Source organism: Dromiciops gliroides, chromosome 3 (genome assembly GCF_019393635.1).
Source record: "Dromiciops gliroides isolate mDroGli1 chromosome 3, mDroGli1.pri, whole genome shotgun sequence".
Taxonomy (NCBI): domain Eukaryota; kingdom Metazoa; phylum Chordata; class Mammalia; order Microbiotheria; family Microbiotheriidae; genus Dromiciops; species Dromiciops gliroides.
In genome coordinates, this window is record NC_057863.1 from 439787954 (window position 1) to 439800669 (window position 12716).

The 12716-nt window shown below is 33.7% G+C and overlaps 1 protein-coding gene across 1 annotated transcript in view; it reads left to right on the top strand.

Annotated features, from left to right (window-relative positions):
• The window catches only part of OLA1 (Obg like ATPase 1), a 255463-nt gene that overhangs the window by 163772 nt on the left and 78975 nt on the right, over positions 1–12716 (top strand). The window contains 2 exon segments of the mRNA XM_043996908.1: positions 6364–6444; positions 6728–6825. Of these exon segments, the coding sequence (XP_043852843.1) occupies positions 6364–6444; positions 6728–6825 (179 nt within the window).

Consider the following 12716-nt stretch of genomic DNA (forward strand, 5'->3'; position numbering starts at 1 on the left):
TATGGTTTTTCTAGTAGCAGTGTATGATTGTGAGAGTTGGAATATAAAGAAAGCTGAATGCCCCAGATTCTACACTTGCAAATTATGGTGCTAGAGCATACTTTTGAGAGTGCCTTGGACATCAAGGAAGTCAATATTTAAAGAAATTAGTTTGGGCTATTACTGAAACTGAATCTTAAATACTTATTATTGGAAAAGATTGAAGGGAAAAGGACCAGAGGACAGCAAAGGATGAGATGGATAGATAGTGTCATGGAAACAACCAACATGAATCTGGACAGACTTTGAGAGATAGTGAAAGATAGAAGGGCCTATCTGCCATGTTATGGTCCCTAGGGCCACAAAGAGTTGGACATGACTGAACAACTACAACTTCTTGTTTCCAGGTCCAGCTTTCTTTTTGGGTTTTGTGTAGAATATCACACTGCTGTGATCCTACTGGATATTCTCTCCTCTTTTTGTTTTTGTCATACTATTCTCTCTCTGTTCTTTTTCCTATCTGCTGTTCCTCAGTCTCCGTTACTTGTTAATCATAAACAGCCTGCCTCTGACTGTGAATGTGCCTCGTGGCTCTGTTTTGGACCATCTCTCTACAATCTTTTTGTGACTTCAGCAATTCCTGTGGGTTTTTAAAAAATTATTTCTATATAGATGACTTTCAGATCTTTATATCCAGTCCAAGTCTCTCTTCTGAACTGTAATCATATCAATTGACTACCCATTTCAGAATGGTTGTTCAGTAGGCATCTCAAACTCAACATGTCCAAAACAATTCAAAACCTTTCTGCCAATACCCAGCCTTCTTCAAACTTTGCACTTTCTATTGCACGTGATAGCAGGCCTAGAATCAACCAAGTTTGCAACCTCATTGTAATCCTCTGCTCTTCACTTTCCTTATTCTACCTATTAAATCAGCTGTGAAATCTTACCATTTCTGCTTTTACTATGTCTTTAGCATATATCTTCTTCTCTTCAGTCATATGACCATGATTCTCATTCAAGGCCTCATCACTTCTTCCCTGAACAATTATGATAGCCTCTTAATTATCTCTCTTCTTCAAGTCTTTCACCATTCCAATCCATCCTCCACACAGCTGCCAAATTGAGTTTTTTCTAAAGTGCAGTGAACTCAAGTCATTCCCTCTTACCTCTAGGATGAAACAGAAAGTTTTCTGTTTATTTTTAAAGCTGTTCACAAACTGGCTCTTTCCTAGTCATAATCCAGACAAATTGGTTTTTCTATTGTTCCTCACGCAGGACTCCATTTTCCATCTATATACTTTTGTATGGGCTATTCCTTATGCCTCAGATAGACTCCCTTCTCACTTGCCTCCTGGAATTCTTAGATTCCTTCAAAGCTTAGCTAATGTGATGCCTTCTACATTAAGCTTTTTGTTATCTTATCCCCCCCCCCCTCCCCTATATCCCACCCCTCAGTTTCTGGCACCTCCTCTCCTCAAATTATTTTGTATAAATGTATATACACATACATACATACATACATACATACATACATACGCACACACACAAATGTTTGCATATACACACACAAGTAAATGTAGTCTCTCCTTGCTATATTTTAAGCTTCTTAAGGTCAAGATCTGGTTTATCTTTTGATTTGTGTCCCTAGTCTTTTTTTCCTTTGCCCTATGAAAAATCTAAAACCTAAATCTTTTTATTGGGCCATTTTACACCTGGATGTTAAGGATCAGAAAACCAAAGACCAGAAGAATATGAATGGATCATAGTAATCTCTCATAAATACCAAAGATGATTAAGTGTATTCTTTTTCTTTTTTTTCTTGGTGATCTTTGGATCAAAGGATTTAAAGATAGAAGAGGGGGCAGCTAGGTGGTGCAGTGCATAGAGTACTGGCCCTGGATTCAGGAGGACCTGAGTTCAAATCTGGCCTCAGATACTTGACAATTACTAGCTGTGTGACCCTGGGCAAGTCACTTAACCCCAATTGCCTCAAACCCCCCCCCCCAAAAAAAAAAAGATGGAAGAGACCTTTAAAGATAATTGAGTAGTCTAACCTTCTCCTTTTACAGATAAGAAAACTGCAACCCATAGAGAGATAGACTTGCTCAAAGATATATGGGTGGTGAAGCCAGAATATGAGCCCAGATTGAGTGCTTTCCATTATATCCTGTTAGTGACAGTATTAATAAAAGAAACATCATTATATTAATAAAATTTTCATTGAATAGCCAGAGAAAGATTGGGAGCACAGAGAATACACATGAGAGTGTATGCTCAGACATTGAGTTTATGGGTGACGAATACAAGAACTAGCCATGAGTATCAGGCAGAGTGACGTAAAGAATAAATAATAGGTGTAAAGATTTGTAGTTACATATTTAAATATAGTGTGTGCTTAAAGTCAAAAGTTTGAAGAAAATGTAACTGAAAGAGCTGTTGAGTTATAGCTAAAATATTTCAGATATTGAGATATTTGAATTACATTTTTTGTCAGTAGTTGATCACTTCAGACGTTAGGAGGAATACTTCCTATAGAAAGGTAAGGGTAGAAATATGACTGGTCAGTGGGTGCAGAAGACTGTTTCCAGCATTTAGAGAGAACATGAATGCATGTGAGGGTTTATTCAGAATGGCAAAGATGAATTTAAAAGACAGCTAGCAGACATAATGAGGTTGCAGGCTGTGTGGAGATTAGCTGCTGGGTAATTTGTCAGTTTAGGATTAGTTTGAGGCAATGCATTTAGGGTTAAAGTCAGGAAACTTGATTATTTTCATGACTCTTTAGGCTTAGTTTCTATTTTTTTTTTTAGCTTCTGTTTTACATTGATAGAATTAGGTTAAATTTTCTTCTAGTTCCAAAACTTAACAGATACAATTTTACAGTTCTACCCCGTCTTAACCTATACATTTGTGCAAAGTTAATTGATGCTGTTCCCAAGGCACTTCAGGCCCATCTGAATTTTTTTTTATTAAATTAAAGTTATATTGTATTAACTTTCATAATTACATTTTGAAATTGTGGTCCAAATAGTTCTCAATTAACCAAGAATTTTTAGTAAAAGAAATAACTGCAATATCTTCCTTGTTTATTCCCTTCTCTCTTTCACTACATTAGTACAGGCCCCTCTTAACACTGCCCAAGATTGTTATCCTCATTTCCTAAAACAAATCTTCCTCACTTTAGTTTCTCAACTATATCAGATCATGTCTCTGATTAAAGTTTATAGCTAATGTTCTACCTTTTCTGGGTGTATTTCATATTACTCTCTGCAAACTAAACTAACTTTTGTCCTCCAAATACTTTATGCCTTTCCACCTTTTCTTAACCCAAATGCAGCTTTTCTCCATGAAACATTTCCCTGATTTCCTTCCCATTGTAACAAACTTCTCCCTCATATTTCGCACAGAACTTTCTTTTGTTACTGTTTAATGCACTTATTTAAATGTATTAGTGTGTATTGTAATTTTCTGTGGTTTAGCGAAACTGCAAATTCCACAAAAGCTGGGAACCTTGTCTTGTCTTTGTATTACAGGAGTTAAACACTATATAATTAAATGTTTATTAATATTTAGATTTCTATATCATTCATTACATTTCTCAGAATGAAAAAGTTATGTTTTAAATTTTTTGTTTTCTTTTCTAATTTTTGTGTTTGTAGAAAGAAAGATATATGAATCTTATGTTTTTTGTTTTTTTATTGGATGCCATTGTCTAAGAAGTCATTATAAAGGGGCCAAGTCATTAATGGCAAGCTTCTCTATATCTAACTCAGTTGGCTTCTCTTTGGACAACAGATTCAATCTTTCCCTAGTACCATACACAGCCTCTTTATCTTGGTACAACTTGCCAAAGCTTACACTTTCCTTACATATCTGCGAGTTACCTTGATGCATATAATTTTGTCTAATATTTTAAGTTTCAGTTTGTATCAATAAGGTAACTAATTACATTGAGATCCATGTATTTGTCTAGAGTAACAGATGCTCATCTTCTGAAGGAAATTTAGATAAGCTGACCTTTTAGACCAAAACTAGCCTAAGGACCTTCAGTAAATGTAACTTGAATTTTCATGACTGTTTAGGGAACAATTAGATTGGTGGTAGCTAAAAAATAAAGTTTCATATTTTAAAAAATATACTTGGCATCAATTCATTTAGGCAAGTCCAGAAACTTAGGCATAATTTGGTAATTGGCCCCAAAGGGCCTGAGTTTAGCTTTATGGAAAATATTTTATTGAAAGAATTTTAATTATATATAATTCTTTTCTTTGCCTTTAGCTGGAATTCTATTGCCTCTAATTTGTGATATAATATATTACACTGGAGGAAGACTTGAATGTCGAAAAGCTTTTGTTACAAGGTTCTTAAGTAATGACAACATTTTAAAAAAAAATTTAAATAGTTGCAGTCAAAATTCCTTCACAAATTATCAGAATTTTGTCAGGACCTCCTAGTTTAAGATAAGAATACCACACTTGCAAACAACCCTGTTTAATTCACACTTCATATGAGTGAAGTTGGTTCCTTTTCCTTATTTATTTTTGGTTTCATTAAAAAAAATTTTCACTTTTAATTGTAAAACTAATGGGGCCAAATATAAGATGGTATAAATTTTTCTCTCTTTTTTTTGTATAATCTTGTTGCATGTCTCTACATAAACTGTTCTGGCCACTCATCATAGTAACCAGCTGGGCCATTTCACCTGCTGGAGCCATTAAAGAGGACTCTCTCCCCCTAGATTAATCCCCTCCGACATTAGTTTTTTGCACTGACAACTGGAGCAGGCATTCAGAATTTGCAGGTGGCCAGTGTGACGCACATAATTGCCTACAATTTTAGGCAATGAATAAAAATGGTCTACATTACTTGTCAAAGGTTGTATATGCAGTGCCAAGTGAGATCTATGGGAAGCCTTTTAGGGTTTAAAGAACAGTTAATAGCAAGGCTGCACAGTGCTTTTTTAATCATAATGCATTTGTAATATAGCACTTTGATCTTCTCCTTGTAGGAAATGGTGTTACATTAGCCACTTTTAAACATTTATGAGTGAAATTCAGTTATAGAAGAGTAAAAGTGATTATTCTTAGGCAGAACATGTTAGATTTCATTAAAAGTTTTCAGCTTGCCCCTTCCTTGTTAAAATCTGTGGGGAGTCCTATTCCTGGAGGGTTTCAAATCAGGATGTAAGGATGTAGGGCTTTTTCCTTATTTTTTTCCCCTCAGAAACAGCAAGATTTGGAAAGAAAGTATATTAAATATTGAGGTAATTTATACAAGTGGATGTTTATAAAAATAAATGACATTTGGCCAAGTAAATACATTGATGAAAATCCAAGAAATTGATTGTTTTAAAATAATTAATTGTATATTACAATAAGTTCTATGAGTACATTATTTAAAGCATTGCCCATAAATTATCTTTAACAAAAAACAGATGACTCTCAAATGCACTACTTCTGGAAGAGCCAAGTTTGACCTTTCAGACCCAAGAGCCTTTTATTAACACCTGCCTGTAAGGAGAACCTTGCCACACGCAGCTTTTAGATTCAGAACCACAAAACTGATGAGGAAAGGCTTGAAGGGTTCAGTTTGTGTCACTTGCTGTTTGCCGTTTCCATTTCACAGATGATTAATCTTTCTGTGAAGAAAGGCCAGAGAAACAAAGCACATTGGGCTCTTCCTGCAGTTACTCCTTCTGAATGCACACTAGCTTGCTAACTAAAAGGCCTTTAGATTTCCAGCAGAGAGAGATGTTCTGAAAGTGAATGCAGCTGGTTGGAGGTCACCAGTGCAAGGCTCTTGCCATTGTGTAATGGAGGCTTTGGCAGGTTTCACTTTTTTTGGGGAGGGGGGTAAGGGAGGAGGAGAAGGTGCTGGCAAAAAAAAATTAATTCAGAATAAAACGGGGTTTGGGTCAGTTAAGTTAATTTTTTGAAGGGTGTATCATCAATAATAGGCTCAATGTCTTCTGCAGTTTTTTAAAAGAAAAAAATGTAATTTAATTTCTTCTGCCTATCCCCTCCCCCTTCTTAATTGTATGTTTATCTTATATTTGGGCTCACCCACTGATGGTGAAATATCACCCTATTTTATTTACTCCAAAATGTAGTTGAAATGTATTGATTTTTAAATTTTTACCAGTCTTTTGGTGATAAAACTTTCAATATACTTATCAAAAATGACAAGTGTATTTAACTAATATTCAGTGTTTTTAAATGCAATTATTCTTTGGCATTTAGTTCATCTTACAGAACAAGAGAATTATATTTGTTTAAAGGGTTAAAAATGTGTATCTTTAGCACCAAAGTTACATACTTGTACCTTTTTTGAGTTAAGTATATGTTTGTCTTTAATTGATTTCTTCTTCTTAATCCTGTGTAGGACATAATGTGCAAAATAAAAAATTGGGTTATAGATGAAAAGAAACCTGTACGCTTCTATCATGATTGGAATGACAAAGAGGTAAGCAAGAAATATCATACCTCGTGTTAGTAGTTTTTCTTTCTTTTTTTTTCTTCATGGTTTTAAGAGAGTAACTGCTATTTTGCAGTGATTATAACATTCATTTAGACTTTACTTCTGTCAAAGAATACCATTCCCAGAGTCATTAATATTCTTTAAAGATGTTTAATGATATTTAACATTTTAGAAATAAAAATGACAAATTAAAGTTTGCTTTAAAATGATTTGATATATAAATACTAGGTATTTTTTAAAGAATTCTATCTTTCTGCCTGTATTTTAGATTGAAGTGTTGAATAAACACTTGTTTCTGACTTCAAAACCAATGATCTACTTGGTTAACCTTTCAGAAAAGGACTACATTAGAAAGAAAAACAAATGGTGAGTGCCTTCCCTTCCCCCACCTTGATTTAATAGATACCTATAGAAGAAACCTCTCTCTCTCATTCATTTTAGATAGATAGATAGATAGATAGATAGATAGATAGATAGATAGATAGATAGATAGATATTGATATAAACTTATTCTTTTTGTTTTTTGTTATATACATTTAAAATTATTTCTTGCTCCTTTTAAGCAAGTTAAGAATGCTCATGTGAAAAGTTGTTTTAGCCTTTCAGTTGGAGGCCTGCTGTTAATTTATAGTAACATATTGTTCTTTAAAGCCATGTCTTCTTCTTGATATCATGACATCCATGTACTTTTCCCCTAGATTAAATTCCATAAATTCCCCATTAATTTTAAGTCTTCTTACTTAATTTGCTCTTTGAAGTTGGGAATTTGATACAATGTTGAATGTTTTTGTAATATAATATCATTTTTTAAATTAAGAAATTACCTATAAAACATCAAATATTAAAATGCGAAATTTAGGCCTTAAAAAACTCCAAGGAACAAATATATGTATCTGCGTCAGGTACTTACATCTATAATCTGCCATTTTTGATTTATCAGAATTAGCAATGTTTGATTCATGCACTCACTTCAAAAAGTTATATATATGCATATATCTGCATGCATGCACACGTACATATTTGCATGGTACAGAGATTGACTTGCTTCATTGGACCCACAGTATTTTCTACTATTAAGTCATCCAAACAAATCAAAACTATCCAAAGCAAAATATCTGAATTCTCCAAAAATACACCCTCTGTTTCTCCCTGTACTTCATTAAGTACTTAGATGCACATGGTTTCAATTTTCCATTAAAAATTCTCATTTCCATATGATATCAAAGAGTGAGAAGGCTTTAAACTGAAAAATAAACATTCATAGACTGGAAGCCAAAACAATAATTAATGTCAGATGGTTAACTCCAATAAATCATTAGAATAAATTCTGTGAAATTACTGCAACTAAAACTGCCCTGTTGATATTACTCTTAGACATTTTGTATTTTCTAATGTCAGAATGACCTTTTCTATTGGTAAGACTTTAGGAAATACAAACTTAAAATAGAAAGTTTGTTGAAACTGATCATGTCTGTTTTTTCCATGAGATAATGTGATTGTAAGAAAAAAATCAGTTCTGTCTTGTTTTGTAACCTTGTAAATATGATGATTAATATGTCAAATTGTTACTTTTGGGAAAGAATTTTAATTTATTATTTGCCTTGAATGTAATAAATCTTAGCACCCTAGTTTTGTGTAAATGTTGAGTTTTCCTGAGGCTCAGTGTAACGATACAGACATCAAAGTTTACAGGAAAAAAGGATGAGTCAGTTTCCTTGCCCAAAAGGGCTCCTCACACCTGTATTTGGATGATTACAGGTAGAACTCACTGGCTCTAATTGTACAGTAAATACCATTTCCCAGACCCTAATGGTAGACAGACTGCTTGGGAGACGCCAGTCTGTGATTTAGCTGTCGCCAGACACCCCGTGTTTTTTGTGATGCCAGTTGTGATGATGACATGGTTATAGCCAATTGAAAGTAAACCTTTTGTATAAATTACAAATTTTTAATTTTTAAGAATTTGGGAATATGAATTGGGCAGTCCCATAACACAAAGATTTAATTGATTTTGTGTATAGCTAATGATCTAGTTTTAAAAAAAAAAAATCAGGTCTTGTGGACTTTATTGTAATTGTAGCTGAAAGATCAAAGACGGGTAACTGAGTGATGTTCCAGAAGAGAATTTACCACATAGCCATTTTCTGTACAGTTTCTGCCGCCTGCTGTTCCTATTTTCCCTCAAGCTAGCCATTGACTACCCCCTGTGCATCCCTGCTCGTAAAAAATGATTGAGGAAGTATTTGTCATGTATTTATGAGTGGGAAACATTGTGTGATAGGGAATGGCATCTACTGGAGCCAGAAAGATTGCCATTTTCCTTTCATTCAGACACTCTGCCACAGCTTTAAATCCTCTGTTTATGCAACATAGCCTTTTTATTAAAGTGCAGAATCAATTTTTATTATGAAGGATACTAACGGTGGATTTCCATCTTTTATAGCAGTGCAAACAGATGTAAATGATTAGAATATATTTTACTACTAGATGCCTTTTAATTTGTGTCAGAGTTTTTGGTTCATGTTCTACATCTCCGTCCCCATTTGCACTAGTTGCTCTACTAGCAAAAAAGTTTTGTTTTTAAAGTTTAATATGTGATGTTACTGTAACAGATTAAGGTTAGTGCAGGAAACAGTCAGCAGTAAATGTTTTCATAGGTCTTTTACAACCAGAAAAGTATTTAAAGCAAGCAGAAAAGAAGAGGGAAAGGTTTTCTGATTGTGGGCACATGAAAAAAGCTAAAACTATTTTTGTTTTAGTGGGTCACCATTTCAGAATTAATGAACATTTTAATTAATAGTTAAAACATACTTAAATTTAAGTGGTAACATGTTATTTTTCAATCCTAGAAAAGAAGAAAACCATTTGAAAGATAAGACTATTGTGTATTTGAGTAGGTGTATTGACCTTTTTGTAAGATGTAAAAACTGGAATGGCTCCAAGCATCTACTCACCAGTTTTAACAATGTTGAATTAGTCATTCAGTTGATTTATGATTAAGAACTAGCCCCTGAAGAGAAGCTGACATGGCAGCTGTGTTAGTTGCACTTGTGTTATGATCAAATGACAGTAATCCTGATATTGTATGAGGAATTCACAGAAACCTTTTTTTAAAAGAACGTAACAAATTGCTATTCTTTGAATAGTTAAAATTATAAGCAGAGTTATGATGGAGGAATAGGACTTTTCTGTGGACTTCTAGATTTCTTTTTTCTAAACATTATCAAATTTTACTTATTCCTAAGATGGATGCTTGATACAGTATTAATTTTTAGTTGAAAATGCCTATTGAGCCATAGTGTCAAGCAGATACAGGACATTGGATCTGTCAAACCATTGCTTAATTAGGGGTTTATATTTCAATCTTTGCACTTTTGGTGCTCTATTAGGAGTAGTACATGGCATCCAATTATGAAATCAGGTGAACAAACTAATTTCAGATCTACTCTGTACCCACATACCAGCTCATTATGATGTGTTGCACTTTTGTATGCTCTCTTGCTTCTCCTATTGAAAACTGATGATAAAGAAGCATCTCATTTCCTCATTTATTAGAAACCTACATCCTCATAGAGAAGAAAAAATATGACCTAAATTTAGAACATTAATATTTATAACAGTTTAAAAAATACTTTATTACCTCGATTTTTCTAAGGTAATGTACTTTTTTTTTGTATGGTATGAAACTATGTCATCTGTGACTGACAAACTGGATTTAAAAGGAATATACAGATGTAGATAAGGGGTAGCATATAAATAAATAAGAGCAATATGTCAACAAAATCTCTAAATTTTAAAAAGAAAAGTCTTATTTGCATTCATATTGTGATTCTCCCAACATTTTTTATACTGTGGTCCTAGTTTTTCATTCCCCTTTTTCTGTTTGTATTCATATTGTATTTCATTTGCATATGTAATTATATAGATAATATCTAAAATTAATTTAGAATTATTTGTACAGTATGTGGTTGAAAAGTAGGAAATTTGTGGAATGCATGTAATTTTGGGAAGATTAGGAAAAAACTGGGATTCATCTCTAAAAGCCAGAGCTGCTACAACTAAGTTGGTGTGTTTTCACTTGTGACATGTAATTATAAAAATGTTTATAAGCAGAATGTAAATTCCTTGAGGTGTAAGTAGCTGATCTTTATTTTGTCTTTGTATTCCTAACACTTTACACATTATGAGCACTTACTAAATTCTTATTGTTGAATTGAATGAGAATAGCTGTTCCTAGGTTGGAATTTATAGTGTAGCTTATGTTCTTTCTTTCTTTCTGTCTTTTTTTGGGGGGGTAGCTTATGTTCTTTTAAGGAAACTCAATAGATAAAAATATGACTTTGGAAAAATGTTATATGATTGCTTTAAAGAGAGATTCAGTGTTTTTAGTATAAGATTAATTTAGGTGAACTTCACTGGTACACATAAAATATGTTTCCATTTATGTATATGACTTTATAGTCTCTATTATATTATCTATTATGTAAACCAAGATATTTCAAAGATTCATGATTTTATTTCTCTGGGTACACTTTCTTTTCTTTTTTTTTTTTTAGTGAGGCAATTGGGGTTAAGTGACTTGCCCAGGGTCACACAGCTAGTGTTAAGCGTCTGAGGCCGGATTTGAACTCAGGTACTCCTGACTCCAGGGCCGGTGCTCTAGCCACTGCGCCACCTAGCCGCCCTGTGGGTACACTTTCTAACAAGACAGATTATAACTCACCCATAGAGAGTTTTCTGAGTTCTTGTGGCCTACAAATTTAATCACATTTGTAGCCACACCTCCAGGAAACAAATCTCTACAAAATTAGCTAGCCTAGTCCTTAGACATAGTCCATAGCCAGCTCTTAAAGTTTTTCTTTCTTGGTATAACCAACCAGGAGTTGTGCTCTCCAGGCATAGCATTTGGGAACCTAATGTCATAATGAGAAGAGAGAGGGAATAAGCATTTAAGCACCTACTGTGTGCCAGGTACTGTGCAAATATTATCTCATTTAGCGACTTCACAATGAGTTGTAGAGGTGGAAGCTAAATGACCCAGTAGATAACATAATGGACTTGGAGACAGGAAGACTGGAGTTGAAATTCTGCCTCACACATTTACCAGTTCTATGACTTTGGATAAACCATCTTTTTCCTCATCTGTAAAAAGAAGAAGGTGTTGGAGTTCTTAGCTTCTAAATATGCCTTCTACCTCTAAATCTATTGACCCTGCCATGATATAAGTCTATGGCTGTAGTGGAGAAAAGCATGATATACTTGTAATCATATTTTTCAAGATTTCATTACACCATTTGTGTATTTTTTGCATTTGAAAATAAAAGTGCTAAAGCACAAGTTTTTTTCTGACGAAAACATTTTCATTCTGTTTCTTGTTGTTTATACTTTTTCATTGTCAACTATTTTTCCATGTACCTAATATTACAATGATGGATGTCACAGATTTCATTAATTATTCTGAATGTGTTTGGCCCCCTATTTGAAAGTCTTGGGATAGCACTGATAGAGTTCTTTTTAGTCTACAGAACTTTAGTTAAAATCTGTTTAGTGAGGTGGTGTTGTATATACTAAGTCACAGTACTAGTTCACAGTAAACATTGACAAAATATATATGACATTTTGTAAAATGTTGAGCAAATAAACTTATTAATAAATAAAAATACTATACCTCCTCAAACGAGCATATCAGCCACTGACCTGCTTTTAATAGTTGTAGACTTTTGTTTTAGGACTTGTGCTTATTGAATTCCTTTGAGAGAGAAGGTAAAATAATATAATTGGACCAAGAAAAGTTTCTATGCAAAAAATGACTCCAGAGTTTGGATATATGCACAAGAAAAAATAACACTGAATTTACAAAGAATACAGTTTGTAAAATAGCTAAAACCAAATGAATTCAGAATAGAAATCATTAAAAGAAAACATTACCATATTAAATTTGCATGATTATTCTGCAGCTTAGTATTTTCCAAATTGTTTTGTTGTTCAGTCATGTCCAACTACTCATGGCCCTATGTACCATACTGTTCATAGGGTTTTCTTGGTAAAGATAGAGTGGTTTCCTGTTTCCTTCTCTAGTAGATTAAGGCAAAGTGAGATTAATGATATATCAGGGTCACAGCTAGTCGCTGAAGCTGGATTTGAACTCGGGTCTTCCTGATTTTAGGTCCAGTGCACTATCCACTGAGATATCTAGCTGCCTCATTTTCCAAGTTATACTCATTTTAATTTGCATCATATAAAACTCCATCTTACTG